At 50.5% G+C, this 22,884-nt stretch overlaps 1 protein-coding gene across 5 annotated transcripts in view; it reads right to left on the reverse strand.

The window, feature by feature from the left end:
* The window catches only part of MSI2 (musashi RNA binding protein 2), a 198,570-nt gene that overhangs the window by 115,882 nt on the left and 59,804 nt on the right, over positions 1-22,884 (reverse strand). For all 5 annotated transcript variants that reach the window (XM_066563230.1, XM_066563228.1, XM_066563229.1 and 2 more), the window contains exon 6: positions 9,221-9,313. In XM_066563230.1, the coding sequence (XP_066419327.1) occupies positions 9,221-9,313 (93 nt within the window). The remainder of the gene's footprint in view (positions 1-9,220; positions 9,314-22,884) is intronic.

The raw sequence follows: 22,884 nt of genomic DNA on the forward strand, positions 1-22,884 counted from the left end.
TGAGTCACCTATTCACAAGCACGTTTCCAAAAATAAATCCTATTTACCAGAATTAAATTCCACATGTTCGGGGAGAAATCGTCTCCTTAAAAAAAAAAGCCAGGCATGTTAGAAAAGCAAACAAGAGCAAACAGGCACTGGAGCCCTCAGCCTGCAGGTCCCCATGCTCCGTGGGACCAGGCTGAGGCTGGAAATGTTTAGGATCCACCAATGAAGATGGTCATGGCTGTCATCACAGAGCCCTGCCAAGGTCACCAGAATATCCAGAATATTCCTGGCCCCTCACGCCTTGCAGAACCAGGGAGTGCATTGCAGTTATTAGAGAGAACAGACAGAGCCAGCGCCAAGTAATCCCAGAAAATGTAGCGTTAAATAGAGGGTTCAAACCACAAAGCTGTTGATGGGGAATGTTAAAAACGTCAGCGTGGCTGAAAGACATTTGCCAGCGGTGGGAGTCAAGTAGCGAGCTACTGTTCAGCAGATGCAATAAAAATCTGAGGGTACTCGGGTAATGGGACCAACAGTACAGTTGTTGATACAAATTATATCCAGAAAGCAGAGAAATAAATGGCTAAATAAATAAATAATGCAAAAATGGAACAAGTTCAAACTTCTTTTATAGTAATAGTCTCCAGTTGAGCATAATCACCAAAGCTATAGTGATAAGATTGCCAAAACTAGACAAACATCTGTGAGATGAATTCATCTCAGAGGGGAAGCCAACAGCTTGTTATCATTAAAGAGGCAATGCTCTCTCTGCGTTTGAACTGCAGGCGCCTTGTTACTGCGTTTGCCGAGGCAATTGCACCAGATGTTGGCAGCTTTCTTCAGATGGATGACAAGCACCTGCTGCTGGGGAAATTAAATGCTCGTCGGCCTCCTCTCCTCCAGGGGAGGGTGGGCCGGCAGGGGAAGGGGGAGTGGTGCCGGCTGACCCTCTGAAATAAACCTATTTATGCAAAGTGACAGTAAGTGCTGGTTTGCCAAGCGGTGAAACAGAGTGGAAATTCATTGGATCCCTTCCATTGCCCCCGGTGAAATCTGCTCCCACCCTCCCAGTCCTGACAATTAACATGGCACGGATCTGAACTCGCTAAACCACTCAGCAGAGCGAGAGATCCAACGCGGGCACCTCCACCTGCAGAGCCACCACGGAGCTCACAGTGACTGCCAACAAAGGGGGCACAGCCAGGGGGGCCTGGGCACCCCCTGTACCCAGCACGGGGCCTGGGCACCCCCAGAACGGGGCCTGGGCAGCCCCTGTACCCAGCACGGGGCCTGGGCAGCCCCTGTACCCAGCACGGGGTCTGGGCACCCCCTGTACCCAGCACGGGGCCTGGGCACCCCCTGTACCCAACACGGGGCCTGGGCACCCCCTGTACCCAGCACAGGGCCTGGGCACCCCCAGCACGGGGCCTGGGCACCCCCTGTACCCAGCACAGGGCCTGGGCACCCCTTGTACCCAGCACGGGGCCTGGGCACCCCCTGTACCCACCATGGGGTCTGGGCAGCCCCTGTACCCAGCACGGGGCCTGGGCACCCCTTGTACCCAGCACGGGGCCTGGGCACCCCCTGTACCCACCATGGGGTCTGGGCACCCCCTGTACCCAACACGGGGCCTGGGCACCCCCTGGTCCCCACAAACACCCAGCAGGAGCTGCCAGCCCCCCCATTTCAGGTGCACACAGCCACCACACCCTGTCAGGCCAGCAGTAGAATAAACAGGCTAAATGGTAAATAAAATGGTTTTTCAAGTGTTTTTTAGAAAGAAAACACAGAGCAGCTTCTTCCCTGACATAGTTCTGAGCGCTTTCCTCTTTCTGGGAAAGAAAAGCTACAAGATGTTAACTGCCCTTATACCTGCAATCATCTCTTTATGCCACATCCAGTGCTCTCCAGACTGCCACGGAGGTGACACCACAGCCAGAGGCTCATTCTGTGCCATCCAGAACCATCCCAACACCACTGTCCCCTGGCAGGGGGGTGAGCACTCCCTGCTCGTTCCTGCTCACCCCAAACCCCTGGTGCATGTCCCAAACACAGACAACACTTGTTTGATCTCAACTGGCCACATGCGTTTTGGGTGCCCTTCAGATTAAGAGGCAGTTAATCCTCATTCTGCTTAGATTATCTTAATTGGCTCTTCATCTGAGCTACTTTGCCCTTGTCCTGGTTTCTGCAGTTATATTTATAAATGCATATACTGTACCACTGTCTCCCTGTCTGGGCTGGCAGGTATCACCAGGGCTGGAAATTATTGATAGGACTTGGCCATCACTCCATTTCTACCCAAACATGTGCACCACTCCATTTCTACCCAAACATGTGCAGGCACTTTTTTTTCCCCTAAGAAAATAATTATAAGGTGTTTCCTAACAGAGAGAGACATGTGTATGATGGACATCAAATGAATTTCATATTCTACACCTGCAGAATTAACTTAAGTTTAATTAAACTGGTTTCACCTCAATATTCCATGTGTGAGCAAAACTCAGGTGTTTCATCTCTAGGACCGATCAATATGGCCATTTATTTCCACGTGGAAAAAGCATTATTAACCTGCTCCCAGTGCTCTTCTCCACCTTTGGAACAGTTTCTGTGAAGTTCCTCCTGGGCACTTGTAAAAGCCCTTTTCTCTGTGGCCCAGTCTCAGCTGCATTTGGAACACACTCAGGTTTCCCCCCCATCACTCAGGTGTCCACAATGGGGGATGATGGCATTGCTGACCAAATGCTGACTCCCCAGCCAGTTGTGATTTATTTAACCAGCTCACCTGGGCTGTGAGCCTCCCCAAACCAGTGAGCAGGGAGGAGAGTGCAGGTTTCAATTACATTGTGCCAGGTTTAAATAACTGCTGCTGTTTTCTCATCAGAGAACCAGGGCTAAAACAGGGGTTTTGCTTTGCCGAAGCCAAGCTCTGGGCCCCCCAGTGCAGCTCCTCAAAGAGCAGCAGTGCCCTGCAGGGATGGCAGGAGCAGCACCTGCACCCAGAGTAACTCTGGGAGGCTTCCAGACAAGTGCCAAAGTGGAATCTGATGCGATTTCACAGCAGATATGGCAAATGTCCATCAGATATTTCCCTGGTGCCTGTGCTGGGGATTAACACCACCATCTCCTGCCTTCAGCCCAGCTTGCTGGGGCAGAGCTCCAGCCAGGCCCATGGGCCCAAACAGGGCTCAGAGATGCCACCCCAGCAAACCCAAATCATCTCCTACAGGGAACTCCTACATCTGCAGCCCCCCTGACTGGGGCTGAACCCAGGAATGCTCCAGGGATAAAAACCAAATAGGATTAACTCAATTTGGTAGGGATTTTATACAGCCTATGGCATTTGTACGGAATAAAAGCAGGGGTGAAAAACAAAATTGACTTCCTTGGGGTCTCAGAAAGGATATAGATAATTTCCATGGGTTTGGCTCAGTTGTAAAACTGACAAGGACACAGAAAAAAAAAATTCACACAGAAGTTGGAGGAGGAAACCTGAGTATTTTCACGTAACTTTTCTCTCCCCAAACACAGCCCCTGAATAATGATTGATTTCACTCATCTCCCACAGGCTGTGGTGCTACAGCACGAAGCCTCCTCAGCACTTCATCAACCAGAGGAGGAAAGGAAATAAAACTGAACTTCAAACTTCTGCTGGGCTCTGATACTGCCCTCGTGCCCATAAATCCTGCCTTAACATTTCCTCTTTTCATAAAACCCAGGTAGAAACCAACATCTAATTTATAACAAAAGCACTTCCACAAAGCATGTGGCTTATTCCAGACCACCTCCAAACTGACTTCCTGTGTACAGCTTCTCACTGGCAGGATGGAAACAAAACAGGGGCTGCTTTTTCAGCAACGATCAAGTTTCTCAGTTTGTTTAAAAAAAAAAAAAAAAAGAAAAGCACGTGTGGGAGGGAGAAGAAATAATAAGAAGTGCTTTAGGCCATGAGGGACCCCTATATCCCAGATCCCTCATCACACGCCAAAGCTAAAATTTAAAGGAACATTCATTATACTGTGGCACATCATGGACACAACATGGAAATAGGGACGTGTGGAAGCAGGGGAATTTTAAAGCACAAGCACAGGGCAGAGGTGTGGAGGAGGCAGCTGCTGCTCCTGCCATAGAACAGCCCCCAAAACCTCTGCTTTTCCTTGTCCCAAAGCCATCAGGAGCTGCAGACAATGACGTGTTTGTTTATTGCTGGCTCTGGTTTAAGGAGATGAGGGATCCAAATTAAGCAACTTGTGCCAAGGTGCCTGCAGATAACTCAGGAACAAGAACAGGATGAGCTCTGAGCTGTCCCACAGCAGGCCTAGAGCTGGAGTGACTCTGGAAGGGAACACTGAGGGCAGTAAAAAAAGCCACCACATTCTCTGTTTTACTGCACATTACAAATGTTTAGGGAACTCCAGCTATTACAGACTTCAATGTAAATAAGAGTCCAAATTTATCCCTTCATTTCATAAAACATAATCAATTCCCAAGTACTGAACTGGGAAATACAGTGCTGAAAAATGTGAAAGGCTTGCAATCTGTCAAACTGAAAAATGACTTTTCTGCAAAGCAAATGCTTTAAGGACAGCCCATCCATGTCTCCTATTGACCGTTAAATCTACATATCAATGTCCAACTGAGGTGACAATACAATTCCAACTCTCTGCCAAGGCTAAATTAACTAAGCTCTCACTTTCATACCAGCACAATTCCTTGCACCTCCTGACTCTGGCCTTAGCCCCAGCTCCACACAGACTTCCAAATCCCCCCAAAATGAACCCATGGTGAGAAAACCACCTTTTCTCATGCTAACAACTTTATTGTAAAAACATCTTCAGAGGCCCTACTCGAGGTCTCAGGGAAAAGTAAACCACTGGAGTGCTTAATAGCAGGGCAGTGCATTAACTCATTCACACCCAGACAGCCTGGCCAAACAAGGAGGAGTCTCCTCCCCTCTTTTCCTGATTTATATTTTCACAGCTGTCAGGGAGGAGAGCACAGAGTGATTTATGTAAACCACGAGATTAGGCTGAAATCCTCAGTGTGGATCCCACCTCCTTCCCTCCTGACACACTGGCACTGAAAGCACAGGCACTTCACTACAAAGGTTCTTTTCCCAAAGGTTAAACCGGTTGCTATTTGCACCAGGGTCCACGTTGTAATGCAGGGCACGGTACAACCAAAGGAGGAAATTCTCATTCTGACATTTTGGTGTTCACAGCCTTAGCTCCTGGTGAGGCAGCACCTGGAGGTGTGCCTGGGGCAGGACAGGTGTGAGGAGCCACCTCCTCTCTCTTAGCTGACACTAGACACTGAGGCAGGCTACAGAGGGAAGAGATGAGAAAACTACACGTTTCCAAAAGCTCAACAGAAAAAAAAAAATCAGAATTCAGATATTATTATTATTATTATTCTTCCACTGGTCTGTTCTGTGTCTCACAGGAAATGACAAGTGACTGTACAAAACATTCAAATCCACAGAGGTAATTCAGAAATCCTGTCTTGTCTCAAAATTTCCAAATCTTAAAAGCCATTCCTGAGGAAACAACATATTCCAAGTGAAGGTGAAACATGGCTACAACAGGTCTGAGGGACCTTGTAGCAAGCCAGGGCAGAAAACAAAATTCATGCATGCTGGTTGGTCCAATTTCATCTGGAAATTTGAAATAAAAAACAGAGCTCCCTTTCCCTGAAAGTCACTTTAGGATTACTGTGAAAGGGAAATTGAAGAGCCAATGCTCTCAGATTGAAAGTAAAACATCTGGGGCCCCACCACCAGCACTGACTGCTCCTCCAGCAGTCTGAAACAGCAATATGGAAAAGTATTGTTTGTCCACAAAACTACTCCCCACATCTCCTTCAAACATCACCAATCTGGTTCCAAAAAGGATAAACTTAAATTTGTGCTCTCTCCTACACAAGAAAACGTGATTTTTCTACAAGAACAGTCCAACATGGGCTGATCGAATAGCTGAGGACAACTGGAACATACCTTCAGCAGAACTGTTCCCACCCTGCTGGAAGGACACAGTGGCCTTTTCATTCCCAGCACTGTTCCCACCACCACTCACCACAGTAAGAAGGTTCTCACTGAGAGCTCTGTCCCCATAATTGGGCCTGAACACGTTACCTGGAGCCCATTACCCCATCAATTAACGCCCGCACGCAATCACTGGGATCCCTGAGCCGGGCTCAGCCCCACCAAGGGGCACCAAAGGGTTAAAATCCCATGTCAAACACAAGTCCTGGCTCTGGACCAGAAGGGACATGGGAACCAGGGCAGCTGAGTTATAAAGGCCTTATTGTAGCAGCCCACTGGATTGGAAATGACTTGTAGGCCTAATGAAACAAAACTTTGGCAGTAAAACAGAATGAAAGGAATGAGACAATAAAAGAGAGGAACAAAGGGAGCAGAGTTGTTTCAGCTTAGGAAAATAAGCTCACTTTGTTGTTGGGAAAAGCCAAAGCCGATTAGGATAAACCAATGACTAGGCATAAGTCTTCCAAACTAATTACACAGTTGGCCATGTGAAGTGGAATTGCACAAGCAAGGCTGGGCTGCTCTGCAGGAGCCCTGTGCAGGGAGCAGCACCTGGGCACACCTGAGCCCTGCCTGCCCTGGGCACTGCTGCAGCCCCCAGGGCCAGGACCATCACTGTGAGCAATCTTACAAGCCAAGTTTCAGGAATTGTCACTGCCACACACTTTGGTGCTCTATCGTCAGGCACTTTCACTGGTGGGTTTACTAATTAAATATTATATTATTACTGTCACTATTTACAGTGGGTTTACTACAGCTTTTCCTTTTCTTGGAGACAAAGGTTCTCGCACTGACTTTTCAAAAAGCTGCAGTTTCAAATTCAACACTTTACTCCTTCCTGCCAACTCCAGTTCCACAAATGAGCCCACCTGGCCCCAGAGCTGGTGGTGGCTGCTGTCCCCACATCCTGTGTGCTGAGAGCCACCTCCAGTCCCCAAACCACCTCCCCTGGCTGCAGAGCTGCTCTGCACAGCGAGTACAGACAGGACTGCAGGAACTGCAATTTCTTCCAGGCTGATAAATCAGCTCAGCATTTCAAAGAGCAAATCATCTGAGATGCTTTTATCAAACACGGGCGGCTCCTCACACTTTAATTGTCTGATGCAATTTGCCTTATTTTAAGGAAGCTCTGAGCAAAGGCAGAGCTGGCCAGTGGATGTGGATGACTGATGGAGAGCCAGGCTGTGTGCTGAGCACAGGCCCTGCCTCACAGGGCTGCACCCCAGCAAGGAAATCCTGGAGGGGCCGGGAAGCACAAGGACTGACTGGTCCTGCAGCACCAGCCCTGGGTCCTGTGTCTGAACACAGCACCCCACTGTCCACAGCAGGTTAACAAGTCTTCTAATTCAGCTGAACCAAACTCCCCATTTCTACGGGTCATTGACCACATCCTGACAACCAGAGCCTGAGGAGAATCACCCCAAAACACCCTGAAACCAAACAGTCCCAGCTGATAAGGAGCAGTGCTGTGGGGAGAACCCCACACCTGCAGCAAGGTCAGGTCATGGTCACACAGCCAAGCAGCCTCTGCTCCAAGCAGCACCAGCTTCACACACTCTGAACAAGCTGGAGCAGGGGACTGTGACCCAGGTCACCTGCAGTGACAGGGCCCAAGCCCTGCCAGCCTGGCTCCTGCAGGAGCTCAGCCTCAGCAGGACAACCCCAGCTGTGCTGACCTGCCAATAGGCTCCTACCTTGACCCAAACTTGGGGGCAATTTTCACCTCCTTAAATTTTTTACCCTGCAAAATTAAGACACTTAAGGAAAAAACCACTTGATTTTTCCAAAGTGCTGCCTTTGGGAAGGCAAACCTCTGCTAAGCTGTCTCAAGAATGGCAGAGCATGAAAGCAGAACCAAAGTGTCCCGAGTCCCCAGACACAGCCTGGCTGCTGCATTCTCAGGGACTGTAAAACTGCAAGCATGAAACTACCAGATGGTGAAATTAAAAAGACTATATTAAGACAACATCCAGACAATATGCAAAGCACTTATATTGAAACTATTATTAACTTGAAAAATACAGGTTAGTGGAGTTCTGCAATTAGAAGTAACTACAGAAGAAACATCCAAAAGCTCATGTAATCCTTTAATAAAAGGCTCAGCAGGCTGTAAACATCCTGCCGGAATCGAAGATTATTATTGAAAATAAAATGACTGGTTTGCAAAACAACTATCAATCCAGCACAGGAACCATTTATAAACTCGCCTCCTCAGCCCTCAACGAAATCCTGCCTGGCTCAGGCTTTTCAGGGCAGACAAAGGAAACATAAACCAACTGCAAGGAACGGGAGCTGCTTTGCTCTGGGATACCCTGCTGTGTCCTCACGCAATCTTGCATCTAAAGCACCAATTGCTGCACTCCAAAGGACAGGAACTGGGCTGGAATCCCTGGAGCTGGAACCCATGGAGCCCCCTGGCAGTGGGGCAGGCAGAGGGTGGTGCCACACACTGCTCTCAGTTTGTCACCCGTGGCACTCCTGAACAATGGTCCAGAGGCCACGGGGACCCAGGGAGCTCCATGGAAGTCAGTGCCACCAAGCACCAGCCAAAGCCTGCACAGTGGGGATGGAGCTCTTACATCACAGCAAAGACTATTCTGGCAAGGTTCACATCTCCTTCTCTGCATAAACTTGTTTGGTTTGGGGTTTTGGTCAGGGGTTCTTTTGCTGTGGGGTTTTTTTTTGGTTGTTTTTATTTTTCAATGATGCCAGCATTCTACACATACTTGCAGAAGGATTTTCTAGTAAGAAATTAAGTGGATATTCTAGTGACTTCCACATTGCTCTTGCTTTTCACGTGGTTCCTCCAGGCATTTTCACAAATTAATGAGCTCTCCAATACGTCTCTCTGCCCTTTTTGCCACTGGAATCGGGGCTAACAGAACGCTGATTTTATGGAGAAGACAACTGTGTAATCATTCAGCTAAGGGTCAGATTCTTCCTGAACAGGCACAGGTTCACCTCCCAGTGATGCTTTTTTCTTCAGTGGAAGTAAACAGTGTTGGGAATGTTGTACACACACAAGCAACAAACAGAAAAGGAATCCCAGAGGCTTCAAGAAATGACACGCAAAGGCAAAAACTTGGCCCTCCTTTGAGCTCAGTCCTCAATGCACTTTTGTTTTTCAAAACACACTTCAAAAAGAAAGGGAAGAAAGAACAACTATGTAGTGCTCATTTGGGCAGAACTTACCTTGCCAAACTGTTCAAAGTATTGCTTCACGTCTTCCACTACTGTATTAGCCGATAATCCACCTACAAATATTTTCTTTGTTCTTGTGACCATCTGTAAGAAATTACAAGACAAGCATATGGTTTAACCAGATTATTTCAAACAATATGTGGAAAAAAGAAATATTCTTCAGATCCCATCCCTAACCCAGATAATGAGAATACTTCTTTACAAAAGCAATTTCAATTCGATTTGATTAGATACTTCTTTCTCTGTCTTGTTTTGTTTTTATTTGAGAGATGGCTGAGTAAAGGCTCTCAATAACAACTCTAGCCCCTGGATATTTTTTTTTAATAAATGATTTTTATTGTACTTCTCAATGCAAATAAAAGTGAAAAAGGAGCCCAAGCATTGTTATCTTCATAGCCACTGTCTCAAAGCAGAGGTGCCTTTGCCCCTCCTTTTCCTACAGACAGGCTGAATGCTCCTTGGCAGGGAGAGACAATTGCATCAAATCCAAGTGATGTGTTATTAAGTTTCCACGGGTCAGTTTAACAGGAACTTGCACAGTTACTTTTAAAGTAATCAAATGATGAAAGACAGCCAGAGCTGCCAAGGCAGCATCCTCCAGCCACCACCGCCTGTGCCCATGGAATCACCATCCCTGGGGCAGACCAGCCCTGCCAGGAACCTGTCTGTGCCCCCAGCCCAGGCCCATGGAATCACATCCCCAGGTCAGATCAGTCCCAGTCACACCTTACACACAGCCTCACTTTTTCTGTTTGTTTTGTTTTTTTTTTTAAAGTTAGGAAGAAAAAGAGAGGAGGAAAAAAAAAAAGTGTAAAAATTCAATTATTTTTTTCCTGGCTGCAATCTAGGGCTCCAAAATTGAAGCCCAAGCATATATTTTTCTGTAGAAAATTGTCATTTACAAATAAAGAACTGGCTAAAGCCGACTTGTAACTAAAGGATTTTGCAGGGCTGTCAAGAGCCCTCTGCCTGCCAGCATCTGATTTAAGATCAGGCCAAGCGTCTGTTGTCATACAAAAGAGGGAGGAAAGCAATTATTCTAAAGCAGTATTTGAAATTATTATCATTTTTATATTTGACCAAGAAAGAAAGAAAAAGAGAGCTACTGCTTTTCAAAGATTGAAGGTTATAGGAAAAAAAAAAAGACCACTTTGTTTCAATAGCTTCAGTCAAAGAAAATATTGGTAATGACAAGCAAATTCACAACATTTTAATGCCTAGAGATGCGTTGCGAGCTGGGAAATGGTTTCAGAAATCAGCTCTTTGGTACCAAAGCGAAGCACAAAATTAAGTCTGCTTTTACAATCCACATTTCCCTGAAGAGACTCTTCAATTGCTTTGTTCCCACCTTCCCCCCAGCGCCAGAACAGAAAATGCACACCCTGATGTGCCTCGACAGCAGGGTCTGCTGCCTCCCTTCCACCTGTGGCACGAGGCAGCACGGCCTCACCTGGCCCAGGTAAGGAGCCCGGGCAGGGGGGAGGTGGGACACGGGCAGGTGGGACACGGGCACAGGGACATGGACACCAGGGACATGGAGCAGGTGGGACACGGACACAGGGACATGGAGCAGGTGGGACACGGGCACAGGGACATGGACACCAGGGACATGGACACAGGGACATGGTCAGGTGGGACACGGACACAGGGACACGGACACAGGGACATGGACACCAGGGACATGGACACCAGGGACATGGACAACAGGGACACGGGCAGGTGGGACACGGACACAGGGACATGGACACCAGGGACACGGACACAGGGACACGGACACAGGGACATGGAGCAGGTGGGACACAGGGACACGGACACAGGGACACGGGCAGGTGGGACACGGGCACAGGGACATGGAGCAGGTGGGACATGGACACAGGGACATGGGCAGGTGGGACACGGACACAGGGACACGGGCAGGTGGGACACGGACACAGGGACATGGACAGGTGGGACACGGACACAGGGACACGGGCAGGTGGGACACGGACACAGGGACACGGACACAGGGACACGGACACAGGGACACGGACACAGGGACATGGACACCAGGGACATGGACACCAGGGACATGGACACCAGGGACACGGACACCAGGGACACGGACACAGGGACACGGGCAGGTGGGACACGGACACAGGGACATGGACACCAGGGACATGGACACCAGGGACATGGACACAGGGACATGGACACCAGGGACACGGACACAGGGACACGGGCAGGTGGGACACGGACACAGGGACATGGACACCAGGGACACGGACACAGGGACAGGGACACAGGGACACGGACACAGGGACATGGAGCAGGTGGGACACGGACACAGGGACATGGACACAGGGACATGGACACAGGGACACGGACACAGGGACATGGACACCAGGGACACGGATACAGGGACACGGACACAGGGACATGGACACAGGGACACAGGCAGGTGGAACACGGGCAGGTGGGAAACGGGCAGGTGGGACATGGACACAGGGACATGGAGCAGGTGGGAGCTGGAGGGACATGGGCAGGTGGGACATGGACACAGGGACATGGAGCAGGTGGGACATGGACACAGGGACATGAAGGGACACGGGCAGGTGGGACATGGACACAGGGACATGGGCAGGAGGGAGACGGACACAGGGACACGGGCAGGTGGGACATGGGCAGCAGGTGGGACCTGGAGGGACATTGGAGCAGGTGGGGCATGGGCAGGTGGGGAGGTGGGACATGGGACACAGGCAGGTGGGACCATGGGCATAGGGATATGGAGCAGGTGGGACACGGGCAGGTGGGACCATGGGCAGGTGGGACCATGGGCAGGTGGGAGCAGGAGCAGCAGGGACCAGGAGCAGCAGGTGGGAGCAGGAGCAGCAGGTGGGAGCAGGAGCAGGCTGCTCCCCCTCAGGTGAAGGGACAGCCCTCAGCACAGAGCCACACTGGCCAGCCAGGCTCGTTTCTAGTGTTATCATCTCTGGGGCTCACAGCCCCTGCACAGGAGCTGCCCTGGCCCTTTCCCTCCCTGCCCCTTGGCCAGGTGAGCTGCTCCCCACACCTGGCAGCCACCACTGTGCAGCATCAGGACCTGTGTGGCACTGGGAGCAGCTGGAAACAGCCCCTGAGCCCTGCTCCAACTGCACATCCTCGCTCAGCAGCCACACAGATGGGACAGGGCCAGGCTTCCCCAGGGAAAATGCAGAGCAGGTGGCTCTAGGAGCAGAGCAGGGCACTGGACACACGGCCTGCACACCTGGGCACACCCTGCCACTCTGAATTCCTCCAGTCAAAGTCACTGAGGATCTCTGCCTTCTCCTGTGAGGAAATTCACAATCTGCTTTCTGGAGGTTGCTCACAACAGGGACACCCCAGAGCAATGGTGTCACGGGAGCCCTGGTGGGTTTGGACCCTGTGCCAGCAGCCCCACCTGCCCTCTCCTGGCTGCAACAGTGGGCTTTGGCTAATAGGAAGCAATTTGTGTGAATCAATCACAAGCCCATGTTTTATTAACAACCCCAAGAGGTCTGGGTCACTCTGAAACCACAATACTTGCAGCTCCATGTCTTTGGATTTCATGTGCAGTGTAATATATCCACCCTGGCTGCTGCAGGCTCTGCACACCGTGGCTCCCAGAGGGTTTGCAGGGTCTGTGTACTGAAGGTGTCTCTCTCTCGCTGCAGAAGGACTCGAGGAGAGGCAGAGCTGAACTGGTGTGAGCCCCTTTAATTGTGAGCATCACAGAACTGCTCTGTTTGTGTACGGTGCTGGTGCTGAGTTAATCAAAACACATGTGACTCCTCCTGCCAGGAGGCATTCAAGGTTACATTCTCTTTACTGGCTTGGCTTTTGAAAAATATAATCGCCTTTGTGCTCTGAAACTGAGCAAACACTTCAGGAGGTGCAGGAGCAGGAAGGAAACCTTCCCTGCTTTAGCCAGGCGAGTCTGCTCAGTTTATGCCTTTTGGTGCAAGGTTGTGGCTGTAATTAGATCAGTTTGGGCCGTATCAGGTAAATCTCCTCCAAACAACAGGCTGAAGATGCAGCCTCTGGGAACAAAAGTCTGGTCCCACTCAAACGTGTCGATACAAACGTGAGCTAAACCCAGCCTGGCCAATGAAATGAATAAATGAGGTTTTACAGAGCTGGGGGCTCCAGCTCCAAACCCCTGAACGTCCCTCACACTCACACAGTAACGCTGCTCATCACCTTCTGTGGTTCTTCCTTCCCCACCAAAACTCTCTTATTATCCTGACTAGTAAAAATGAAAGAAGAGGATTTTAAGCTCATGAAATATTTTTCAGGATTCCCAGAATTTCAAAATCTCAAGCAGTAAGTATCCACCATTCCTTCTAGATGAGTCAAGGCCCTGTGTACATCCAACAAAGAAGAAGTTACACATTTAACTTCAGGGCAAAGGCTTTCAGTACCATTTCCCAACCATTCTTTACACAGCCTTTCAGCTGTCCCCTGCCTCCAGTTTTAGTGCAGAGCTCCTGGCTCAGGATGCTGAGGGTGGAAAGGATGAGTGCTGACACCCAGCTGGCACAGACTGGAGCCCCAGTGTGCCACTGGCAGGCCATGCTGGGAAGTAAAATCCATGTAAAATCCCAAAGCAGGACACAGAGACACACACCCAGCACATGGGGCTTGAGGAACACCCTGGGAACCTGCGCTGAACCCAGTTCTGGCCCACTCCAGTGTGGAATTCACCACTTTGAGGCTTTGCATCCTCAACTTCTCGGTGTAGTGGAAGTGGACTAGAGTACTAATAGTGAATCTGCATCACAAATTGCTGAAATTAGCATTAATTTCAGATTAAGCTAATTATGCATATGTAACTGTTTTCCAGTGCACTCTCCTCTCTCTCCTCCAACAGCCTGGGCAGGGGTGCACGTGTATCCCAGCCTGTTCACCTCATCTGCAGTTTGGCATTCCATCATTTCTAGCGTATCCACCTTCTAAATAGGTTTATAATTGGAAAAACCAGCTTTGGTATCTGTGCTGAACTGCATTTTATACCCCATTGTGCTGTACATTCAAACTACAGCATTACTTCTAATTAAAAACAACAATAATTCATGTAACAGGGGAAGTGATCTTGTTAACAGAACTGCCAGGCTTCTTTGGCAGCACACACACCATAAGAATACTCCAGGTTTTTTTTTTTAGTTTTTTGCCTCTGGGATCCCCCTAGGAAGTTCCAAAAAGCTATTAAAAACTCAACTGAAATGTGATGCAAAGACAGGAGGAGAAAGGCAGCGTTTAGTGAAAGCTGCCAAGCTGTGTGTGCTCACAGGGAACAGCCAGAACCATCCTGCTCCAGGTGCTGCTGCACAGAGATGGAGGAGCTGAGCTGGGCTCTGTGCTGCACTGGAGCAGGGAGAGCAATCCCTCAGAGGCAGCTGGCTTTAGGTGCCACATCCAGCACGCTCAAGGATTCAAAATAGGATTTCAGCAAGACTTAAACAGAGCAAATACCTTGTGCCTGACCCCGTGTAAGCTCCTGTCATCCTGTGAGAGCTGCTCAGGCTATGGAAGGGACGAGGGAATGAAAGAGCCCTTTAATCCAAACACATTCCCAGGGGGTAAATCAGCTCCTCTGATTTCTGGGAAAGCACACATGGGTTGTGTTCTCCCAACTCATTCACAGCCCAAACCTGGTCCCTGCCGTATTCCTGGAGTTTGGCTGCCTTGGGCTCTGCTGTTCCTGCTGGGAGGGTTTTGGTGCATTTCCCTCCCTGGTGGCTGTGGTATCAGCAGGAGGCAGAACACACAAAGTGATTTTTCCAAGACAGATTGAACTGGCAGCAATTGCCAAAGCCATCCTTGGAGTTTCACGAGCGAACCTGGCCAGGGGCCAAGCAAAGCCCTTCCTGGTCCATCTTCCCAGCTGCTACTGGGCTGAACTCCCAGGGTTAAGTCCCAGCCCCTCACTCAGCCTCCTGCAGGTACAGTCAGGTGATGGCAGCCTGTGCCACAGCACAGCAGCCCCAGGAAGGGGCTGTTCCCACAGGAAGGGTTTGCTGTCCAGCCTTGGTGTCCCATACACCCCCCAGGCACAGCACACCTTCACCTGCACCACCACCACACAGAGCTCCCTGCATGGGAGATCCAAGCCTGAAATCAGCCCCAGCTGTGAGAGCTCAGCAGGTCTTCTGAGCAAAATCTGCCTGCAAGCTTCATATCAAAAGATACAGTAAAATTCACCAGAGCCAGGGCTCCCCCCTCCAGAGCCCAGGAATAGCTCCTGGCCCCACAGCCTTGCTATAACCAGTTATATCACACCCCTGAGGGCTGCTCCCACCTCCTGTGCTCCAGTTAACTCTTTTACAGGTTACAGAAGCACAGGCAAGAGCAGGGAGCAAAGCAAACCTATTTAAATCCCCCTGGTTGCTTCAGCTCCTCCTGCATGGCATGGTAGGAAGGTAACTCTAAATATTCACTGAGTGCAGACAACTCATCCAACCTGCCTGCCTGATTACTGTTCAGCAGTGCTTAAAAACTGCATTAATAACTTTAAACGAAGATAATTATTTTTAAATTAATACATCTCGAGGCCACAAATAGAGAGCACTGCCCAATGTGACTGGGAGGGGGATTTCTGCAATGCTCAAGTAATGAGGGACAAAGGCCCCAGTGGGAAGCAATTAAGCCTCTGGTCCTCAATCTACAGGCTACTGGCAAAACTTCACCTTGTGCAGGCAGAGAGGGAGGGGAAGGAAGGGGAGATGGCATTCTGCCCAGGGACCTCCTCTGGAAGCCCTGCCAGCAGCACTCAGTGGGAGCACAGGTTAACTGACCATTCCCACTGCACCAGTTCCTCACCTGTTACACCACCTTCCTAAAGGAAATGTCCTGTGCCACGGCCAAAATACACCCAGAACACCTTTGGCTGCCACAGCTGAATGTCCTGCTGGAGGACAATGTCTCCAAGGGCACGTTCAAGGTCGATCTGCAGCACAGCTCTAAGGGGAAGCGGGATGGACTGAAGTGGGGAACCAACTCCTCACCTTCCCAAAGCACAGCCCAAGCCCTGATTTTTCCAGCTGGATCAATGGAAGGAGAAGGCCCCAGGCTGTCCCGGCTCTCCCAGCCCAGGAGGGTGTGCAGGACAGCAGTGAGAGGCACTCTGCTGTGCAGAGGAGCAGGAAGCTGGGCCAGGACAGACAGGCTGACAGCCCCAGCCTGCCCCAGGGTCAGGGACAAAAGGCTCCTGGGAAGCTCAGGCCAAGCCCTGTAACCCAGTGTTCAACAAAACCCAACTAGAACCCAGCCTGAAGTGGAGAGGAAAAGGATTCTGCCAGAGTTTTGTAAATTCTTCCAGCTCCAAACACTGAGGCCAGTCCAAAGAAATTTATTGCCTCTACAGTGCAGAGAGCATGACATAATTTAAATGCTTCTAAGTTAGTATCAACTAATTTTTCATGATAACCCTCTAAAATCAGTGATGGGAGCTCTCTGTTAAGATTCTAGATAATCCGCTAAAACAAGAAAAATTCACAGGAAGGAATAAGAAATGTGTGAAGCAATTTACCTCCTTCCCAACACACTCCAGATGATTTCTCTGAAAAGAACAAATGGAAACTTTAACCCTTAGCCTTGATTAATTTCATCTACATACTCTAGCTGCACATGGCAATCAGTTACTGATGAGCAGGTTTGAGTTCAGCTGCTGAGCCAAGCCCAAGGAGCTGCAAGGCTCTGCACAAGGCTGAGCTTTCCCTCTGAGGCGAGACCACTAAAATCTTGCAAAATGCCCAGATTCGCCTATTACTGCTGCTGAAATACTTGCACAGCTTTATGAAATGCTGTGTTAGCTTTTATCCTTTCCCCCTCACACACAAATGGGCTGGTGAATTACAGGAATTGCAGCACTCCCACCTCCAGCTCACCAAGGGGAGATGCTCCCCTAGCCAGGGAGGGAGCCCACCAGCCTTTATTAAACCAACATCCTTGTCACTCCAAAGCACATCAAATAACCCTTGACTGGGAATAAAAGGGCCCTTGAGGAGCTGCACCACAAACCAAGAGGGGAAGCAAGGCAAGAGAAAACATCCATCCTTTTTCCAAAGGAAGGCAGCATCTCACAGCTCCAAGAGCTTGTCTCCCTGTGTGATGTTTACTCACTCAGTGACCACAGGGCAAGTCATTTCAGCCTGCACAGCACTGACTATCAAAGAGTCTTGGGAGAAGCTCAGCTGGAGACTGCAGGGCTCAGCATCTAAGCACACATTTGAACTCACAGCATTTGGGGAAGCCTCATTAGGTCGAGTGCGTTGCACAATCGAGTGCTATGTGCCTTGATTTCCACAAAAAGAACAGAAATATATCCCCACAGCTCAATGGAGCCTGTGAGGTTTCACTCATTAAATGCCTAACCCGCTGAAAGTCTGATTTGAAGATGCTGGAATAGCACAAGACATTGTTACTGACATTATTGTTATTAAAGAAAGAATAAAAAAATATTGTTCCTAGCTAGGAAGGCCATATCAAACTACCAAGCAAGAGATAAATCAGCCAAGGTCTCCAAAAAAAGACATTATTTCTCCTTTACTCCAACATCTTAATGTGCATGACTTTTTTTGTACTAGAAATATATTTCTATAAATCCTCCTCTACAGAAAGCTTTGCTTTCAGAAGGGGAAAAGTAGCAGATAAAATACTGCCCATCAAAATGAACTCAAGTCTCTAGTAACATAACTAAATGTGTAATGTTACAGATGTTTTATGGCCACAGTGTCGCATCCATTTAGATCATTTTTACAAACCCAGCAAGAAATCTCTCCCCAGCGCTGGAAACCACGCCACAGGTCTGGGAGCAATTGTTTATTCAAACAGAGATGCCACCAGGGAGCAACAGCATCTCCCCACCAGAGCTTGGAGGGCTCATTTCTCAGCCACGTGCCATCAGCACTGAGAGCCAGGCAGGGATGGGAAGAGGAGCTGGTCACCACCACACAGGGGCCTTCTGCTGCTCCCTACATCTGACACATCCCTGCTTCCTGCCCCTGGATGTCCTGCTGAGAACGAGCAGGGCAGGCACGCTGTGAAACCACCACAAGGTGCTGCCCATGGTGCCACCACACCAGCAGCAGGGCCAGCAGGAACAGCAGGGACACTGGCACAGCAGGGACAGCAGGGACACTGGCACAGCAGGAACAGCAGGGCCACTGGCACAGCAGGAACAGCAGGAACAGCAGGGCCACTGGCACAGCAGGAACAGCAGGGACACTGGCACAGCAGGAACAGCAGGAACAGCAGGGCCACTGGCACAGCAGGAACAGCAGGGACACTGGCACAGCAGGGACACTGGCACAGCAGGGACAGCAGGGACACTGGCACAGCAGGGACAGCAGGGACACTGGCACAGCAGGAACAGCAGGGACACTGGCACAGCAGGGACACTGGCACAGCAGGGACAGCAGGGACACTGGCACAGCAGGGACACTGGCACAGCAGGAACAGCAGGGACACTGGCACAGCAGGGACACTGGCACAGCAGGAACAGCAGGGACACTGGCACAGCAGGGACAGCAGGGACACTGGCACAGCAGGGACACTGGCACAGCAGGGACAGCAGGGACACTGGCACAGCAGGGACAGCAGGGACACTGGCACACCAGGAACAGCAGGGACACTGGCACAGCAGGAACAGCAGGGACACTGGCACACCAGGAACAGCAGGGACACTGGCACAGCAGGAACAGCAGGAACAGCAGGGACACTGGCACAGCAGGGACAGCAGGGCCACTGGCACAGCAGGGACACTGGCACAGCAGGAACAGCAGGGACACTGGCACAGCAGGGACACTGGCACAGCAGGAACAGCAGGGACACTGGCACAGCAGGGACACTGGCACAGCAGGGACAGCAGGGACGCTGGCACAGCAGGGACACTGGCACAGCAGGAACAGCAGGGACACTGGCACAGCAGGGACAGCAGGGACACTGGCACAGCAGGGACACTGGCACAGCAGGGACAGCAGGGACACTGGCACAGCAGGGACAGCAGGGACACTGGCACACCAGGAACAGCAGGGACACTGGCACAGCAGGAACAGCAGGGACACTGGCACACCAGGAACAGCAGGGACACTGGCACAGCAGGAACAGCAGGAACAGCAGGGACACTGGCACAGCAGGGACAGCAGGGACGCTGGCACAGCAGGGACACTGGCACAGCAGGAACAGCAGGGACACTGGCACAGCAGGGACAGCAGGGACGCTGGCACAGCAGGGCCACTGGCACAGCAGGGACAGCAGGGACACTGGCACAGCAGGGACAGCAGGGCCACTGGCACAGCAGGGCCACTGGCACAGCAGGGACACTGGCACAGCTGCCTCCTGCCCAAGGCCAGCCCACGGTCCCCCTCCAGCACACACCTGGGCACACAAACAGAACCGTTCCTGTGTCATGTCAGTCCCTGCCACCAGCCCATGCTGAAGTCACGCTCTGTCTGGAGTTCTGCTCTCCAAGCCCATCACAGCCAGGCATACCCAACATCAAAAGATTTATTACCCACAGTGATAACTGCCCCACGCTGCTTTGTTTGTTAATTGTGACTGGCTCTGCCCTCAGAAGGGTAGGAGCCTAATAAATCAGTTATCTCCAGGAAGAATTTATTTAAGCTGTTAACACTGTAACCCCAAGCACTTGGCAGGAGGTTCAGTGAGGAGGGATGTGGTTGTGCCTGGTGTTTGGGGCAGGACACAGAAGCCAGGGGAAGGGAACCAGCTCTGAGCAGCACCTGGATGGGTTCAGGTTTGCCTGCCCACCTCAGCAGGCACCTCCCGTGCTCCTTTCCCATAGGGAGCTGTGCCAGGACAACCAGCACTGTCACCACAGGCTTGGGCTCCCCACAGCAGCTCAGGGACTTCCCCAGACAGGAGGGAACTAAGCCCATGGCAGCCTGAGGGACACGCTGGGAGCCCAGCCCAGCCCCAGCCAGCACAGCCAAGCTCTGTGCTACCAACCAAGCTGTGAACACCAGGAGCTGATCCTGAGGATGCCCCACCACAGCTCCCTGTCCAAGGGAGCAGCTCAGAGGTGCTGTGCAGGTGCTGGGCTGGCTCACAGAGCAACTCCAGCTACGATGGAGAGACTCATTCTTACCTGATCTATAATACCAACAGGTCTCTAATAATAATGATGTTAGTGAGAATAAACACTTGGCTGGATGTTCACTCCTTCCCCATCTTCCCCAGCACAAGAACCCTGCCAGTATCAAAGCCTATCACAGCTCAATACACTCACAGACTTTCAAGTACCTAGATCATTACAACACTGCCAAAAATGTCACATAAAAAGGCCAAGTGACTGAGATGACTGGATTTCCAGGTCTGGCAGGACATGAAAAGCTGGGACAACTTCCCATGAACAGGCACTTGTGCAGTGACTCCAGCCAAGAGAGTGAGCACTGTTAACATCTGCTTGCTGCAGGGCTGAGCTCCTGAGGCTGTGCTGGGAGCAGGGCTGCAGGCAGCAGCAGCACCTCTGCCAGCAGGGCTCCAGCCAGAGCCAGGGGAGCTGGGCACTGCAGGACAAACCCAGCCTGACCCTCACTGCACCCACACTGCACCCACAGCAGGGCTCCAGCCAGAGCCAGGGGAGCTGGGCACTGCAGGACAAACCCAGCCTGACCCTCACTGCACCCACACTGCACCCACAGCAGGGCTCCAGCCAGAGCCAGGGGAGCTGGGCACTGCAGGAACAAACCCAGCCCACACTGCACACCACTATTGCCCATCTGGAGATTTTGTTCCTCCTGGGAGCTGCAGGACCTGTAACTACAGTGGGAATTTTAATTTAAGTGCAGAAGCCCTGTGCCTTGACCAGACAGACACAGGACTAAAACATTTGTAAGGACCTGTGCACCATCTCTAAGCCACACACACAGTGCTGTACATCAGAGCAGCTCACAGAGGTTAACAATCAAACCTTTCATCCCACCTCTTCAGCCTCACACCTTCAATGTGATGTACAGCATGTGAGTGAGCTGTGCAGCCTGAATTACACAGAGGAAATGTTTGCCTTTTCCATGGAGACTGACTCACCAAAACAAGGTCTCCACCAGCCGTACCTGCAGCCACACCATGACAGCTGCAAGCCAGGCCCCCGTCCCCAAGAGCTGCAGGGCCACCAGAGACCTTCCCTGCCCCTTCCTGACAGGGATGTGCCACCCACCCAGCAGAGCCTGCCTCTCCTGAGCCCCAAAGCTCTGCCCCAAAGCTGCTGCCAGCTCTGGGAAGGCTCTGATGGGTGCTCTGCAGGAGGAAGGGCAGAGGCTGCAGATTGGAAAATGTGAGGTTCTCCACACAGCTGCAGCTCAGCAATCCTTCATCCACTGCTAAATCACAGACCACATGCTGAGAGTTAAAGACTTCTACAGGACTCCAGGGACTAATCGAGGAATGATTTCAGCTTCTAACTGTGCTCTAACCAGGCACTTAGGATGCAGAGCACAAGTTTTGGGTACTATTGTGCACTGCATCAAAATGACTTTTTGATACATTTTTGCAAATAACTAATAAGGAAAAGAGAAAAAAACACATCACCCTGGTATTTAACATAATTCTTCCCCTCTGTCCCCTATCCTTATTTTCACATTCGTGACAAACAGCCTCTATCTTCAATTAGGCCTGTTTTATGCATGCATGAGGCCCCCAAAATATGAAAGAGCTTTTATGCAACACCAGATTATCTAATGTGCACATATTTTGCGAAAGAGCACTTTTTAAATACCTAGTCACAGAGAAGGGGAAAAAAACCCCATTCCATTCAGGAGGAGAGAAAGGGAGAGGAGGAAAAAAAAACCACATAAAAGCTACAAAAAAAGAAAGTGAATGCATTTGTATATTAAGCAATCAAGTGCTGTCACACACTGAAAACACAAAGCACTGAAGTTTAAGTGGGCACACACCAAGGGCCTTACCATGGGACACACTTTTCAGCAGCACAGAAAGCACTCCCTTATCAACCCAGCACAGTATGAAGCAGGATCTCTGCCTATTAAAAAAAAAAAAACCCAGAGAAATAACTTCTCTTGACAGCCTGACAGCTGACATTCTTAACTGAAAAAACCAAGTGCCAAGAATTATCAGGCCTGGCTTTTCTCTCCCTGATAGATGACAGAGCAAAAAACAACAACGGCCACACACATCTCATAAATCACAACTTTTATTGAATGCCTCGCCACATAACAGCAACAGTCAAACTGAATAAAGAGGCTTTTCAGTGCATGTCTGTAAAATACTGGGGGAGCACCGAGATCACTCCCAGCACCAGGAGCCTCTCCCAGGTCGAGCAGGTATTAATACCAGTGTCACTGTGCTTCTTACAGAGCCACCTGGAGAGTTCAGAGGGATCTTCTCTCTTATTGCTTCCTTAAGAAGCGCAGAAGAACGCAGAGAAGAAAACCAGAAATTCTGTGCAGGGACAGAGGTGGAAGGAAAGGCCAAAAGCTCTGCACGGGTGAGCAAAGGAGTCCAGGTGCCAGGAACTGAGACAGGAGTCTGGCCTTTGGGAAAAGTCACCTGCAGACACACAACCAGCTGCGCCTGGGGCTTTGCCTCCGAAGCAGCAGGAATCTGCCTGCAGGCTCTGGGGAGCTGAGCACACAGGTGGGTCCTGAGCACACGGGTGGGTCCTGAGCACACAGGTGGGT

Source organism: Molothrus aeneus, chromosome 20 (assembly GCF_037042795.1).
Source record: "Molothrus aeneus isolate 106 chromosome 20, BPBGC_Maene_1.0, whole genome shotgun sequence".
NCBI lineage: Eukaryota > Metazoa > Chordata > Aves > Passeriformes > Icteridae > Molothrus > Molothrus aeneus.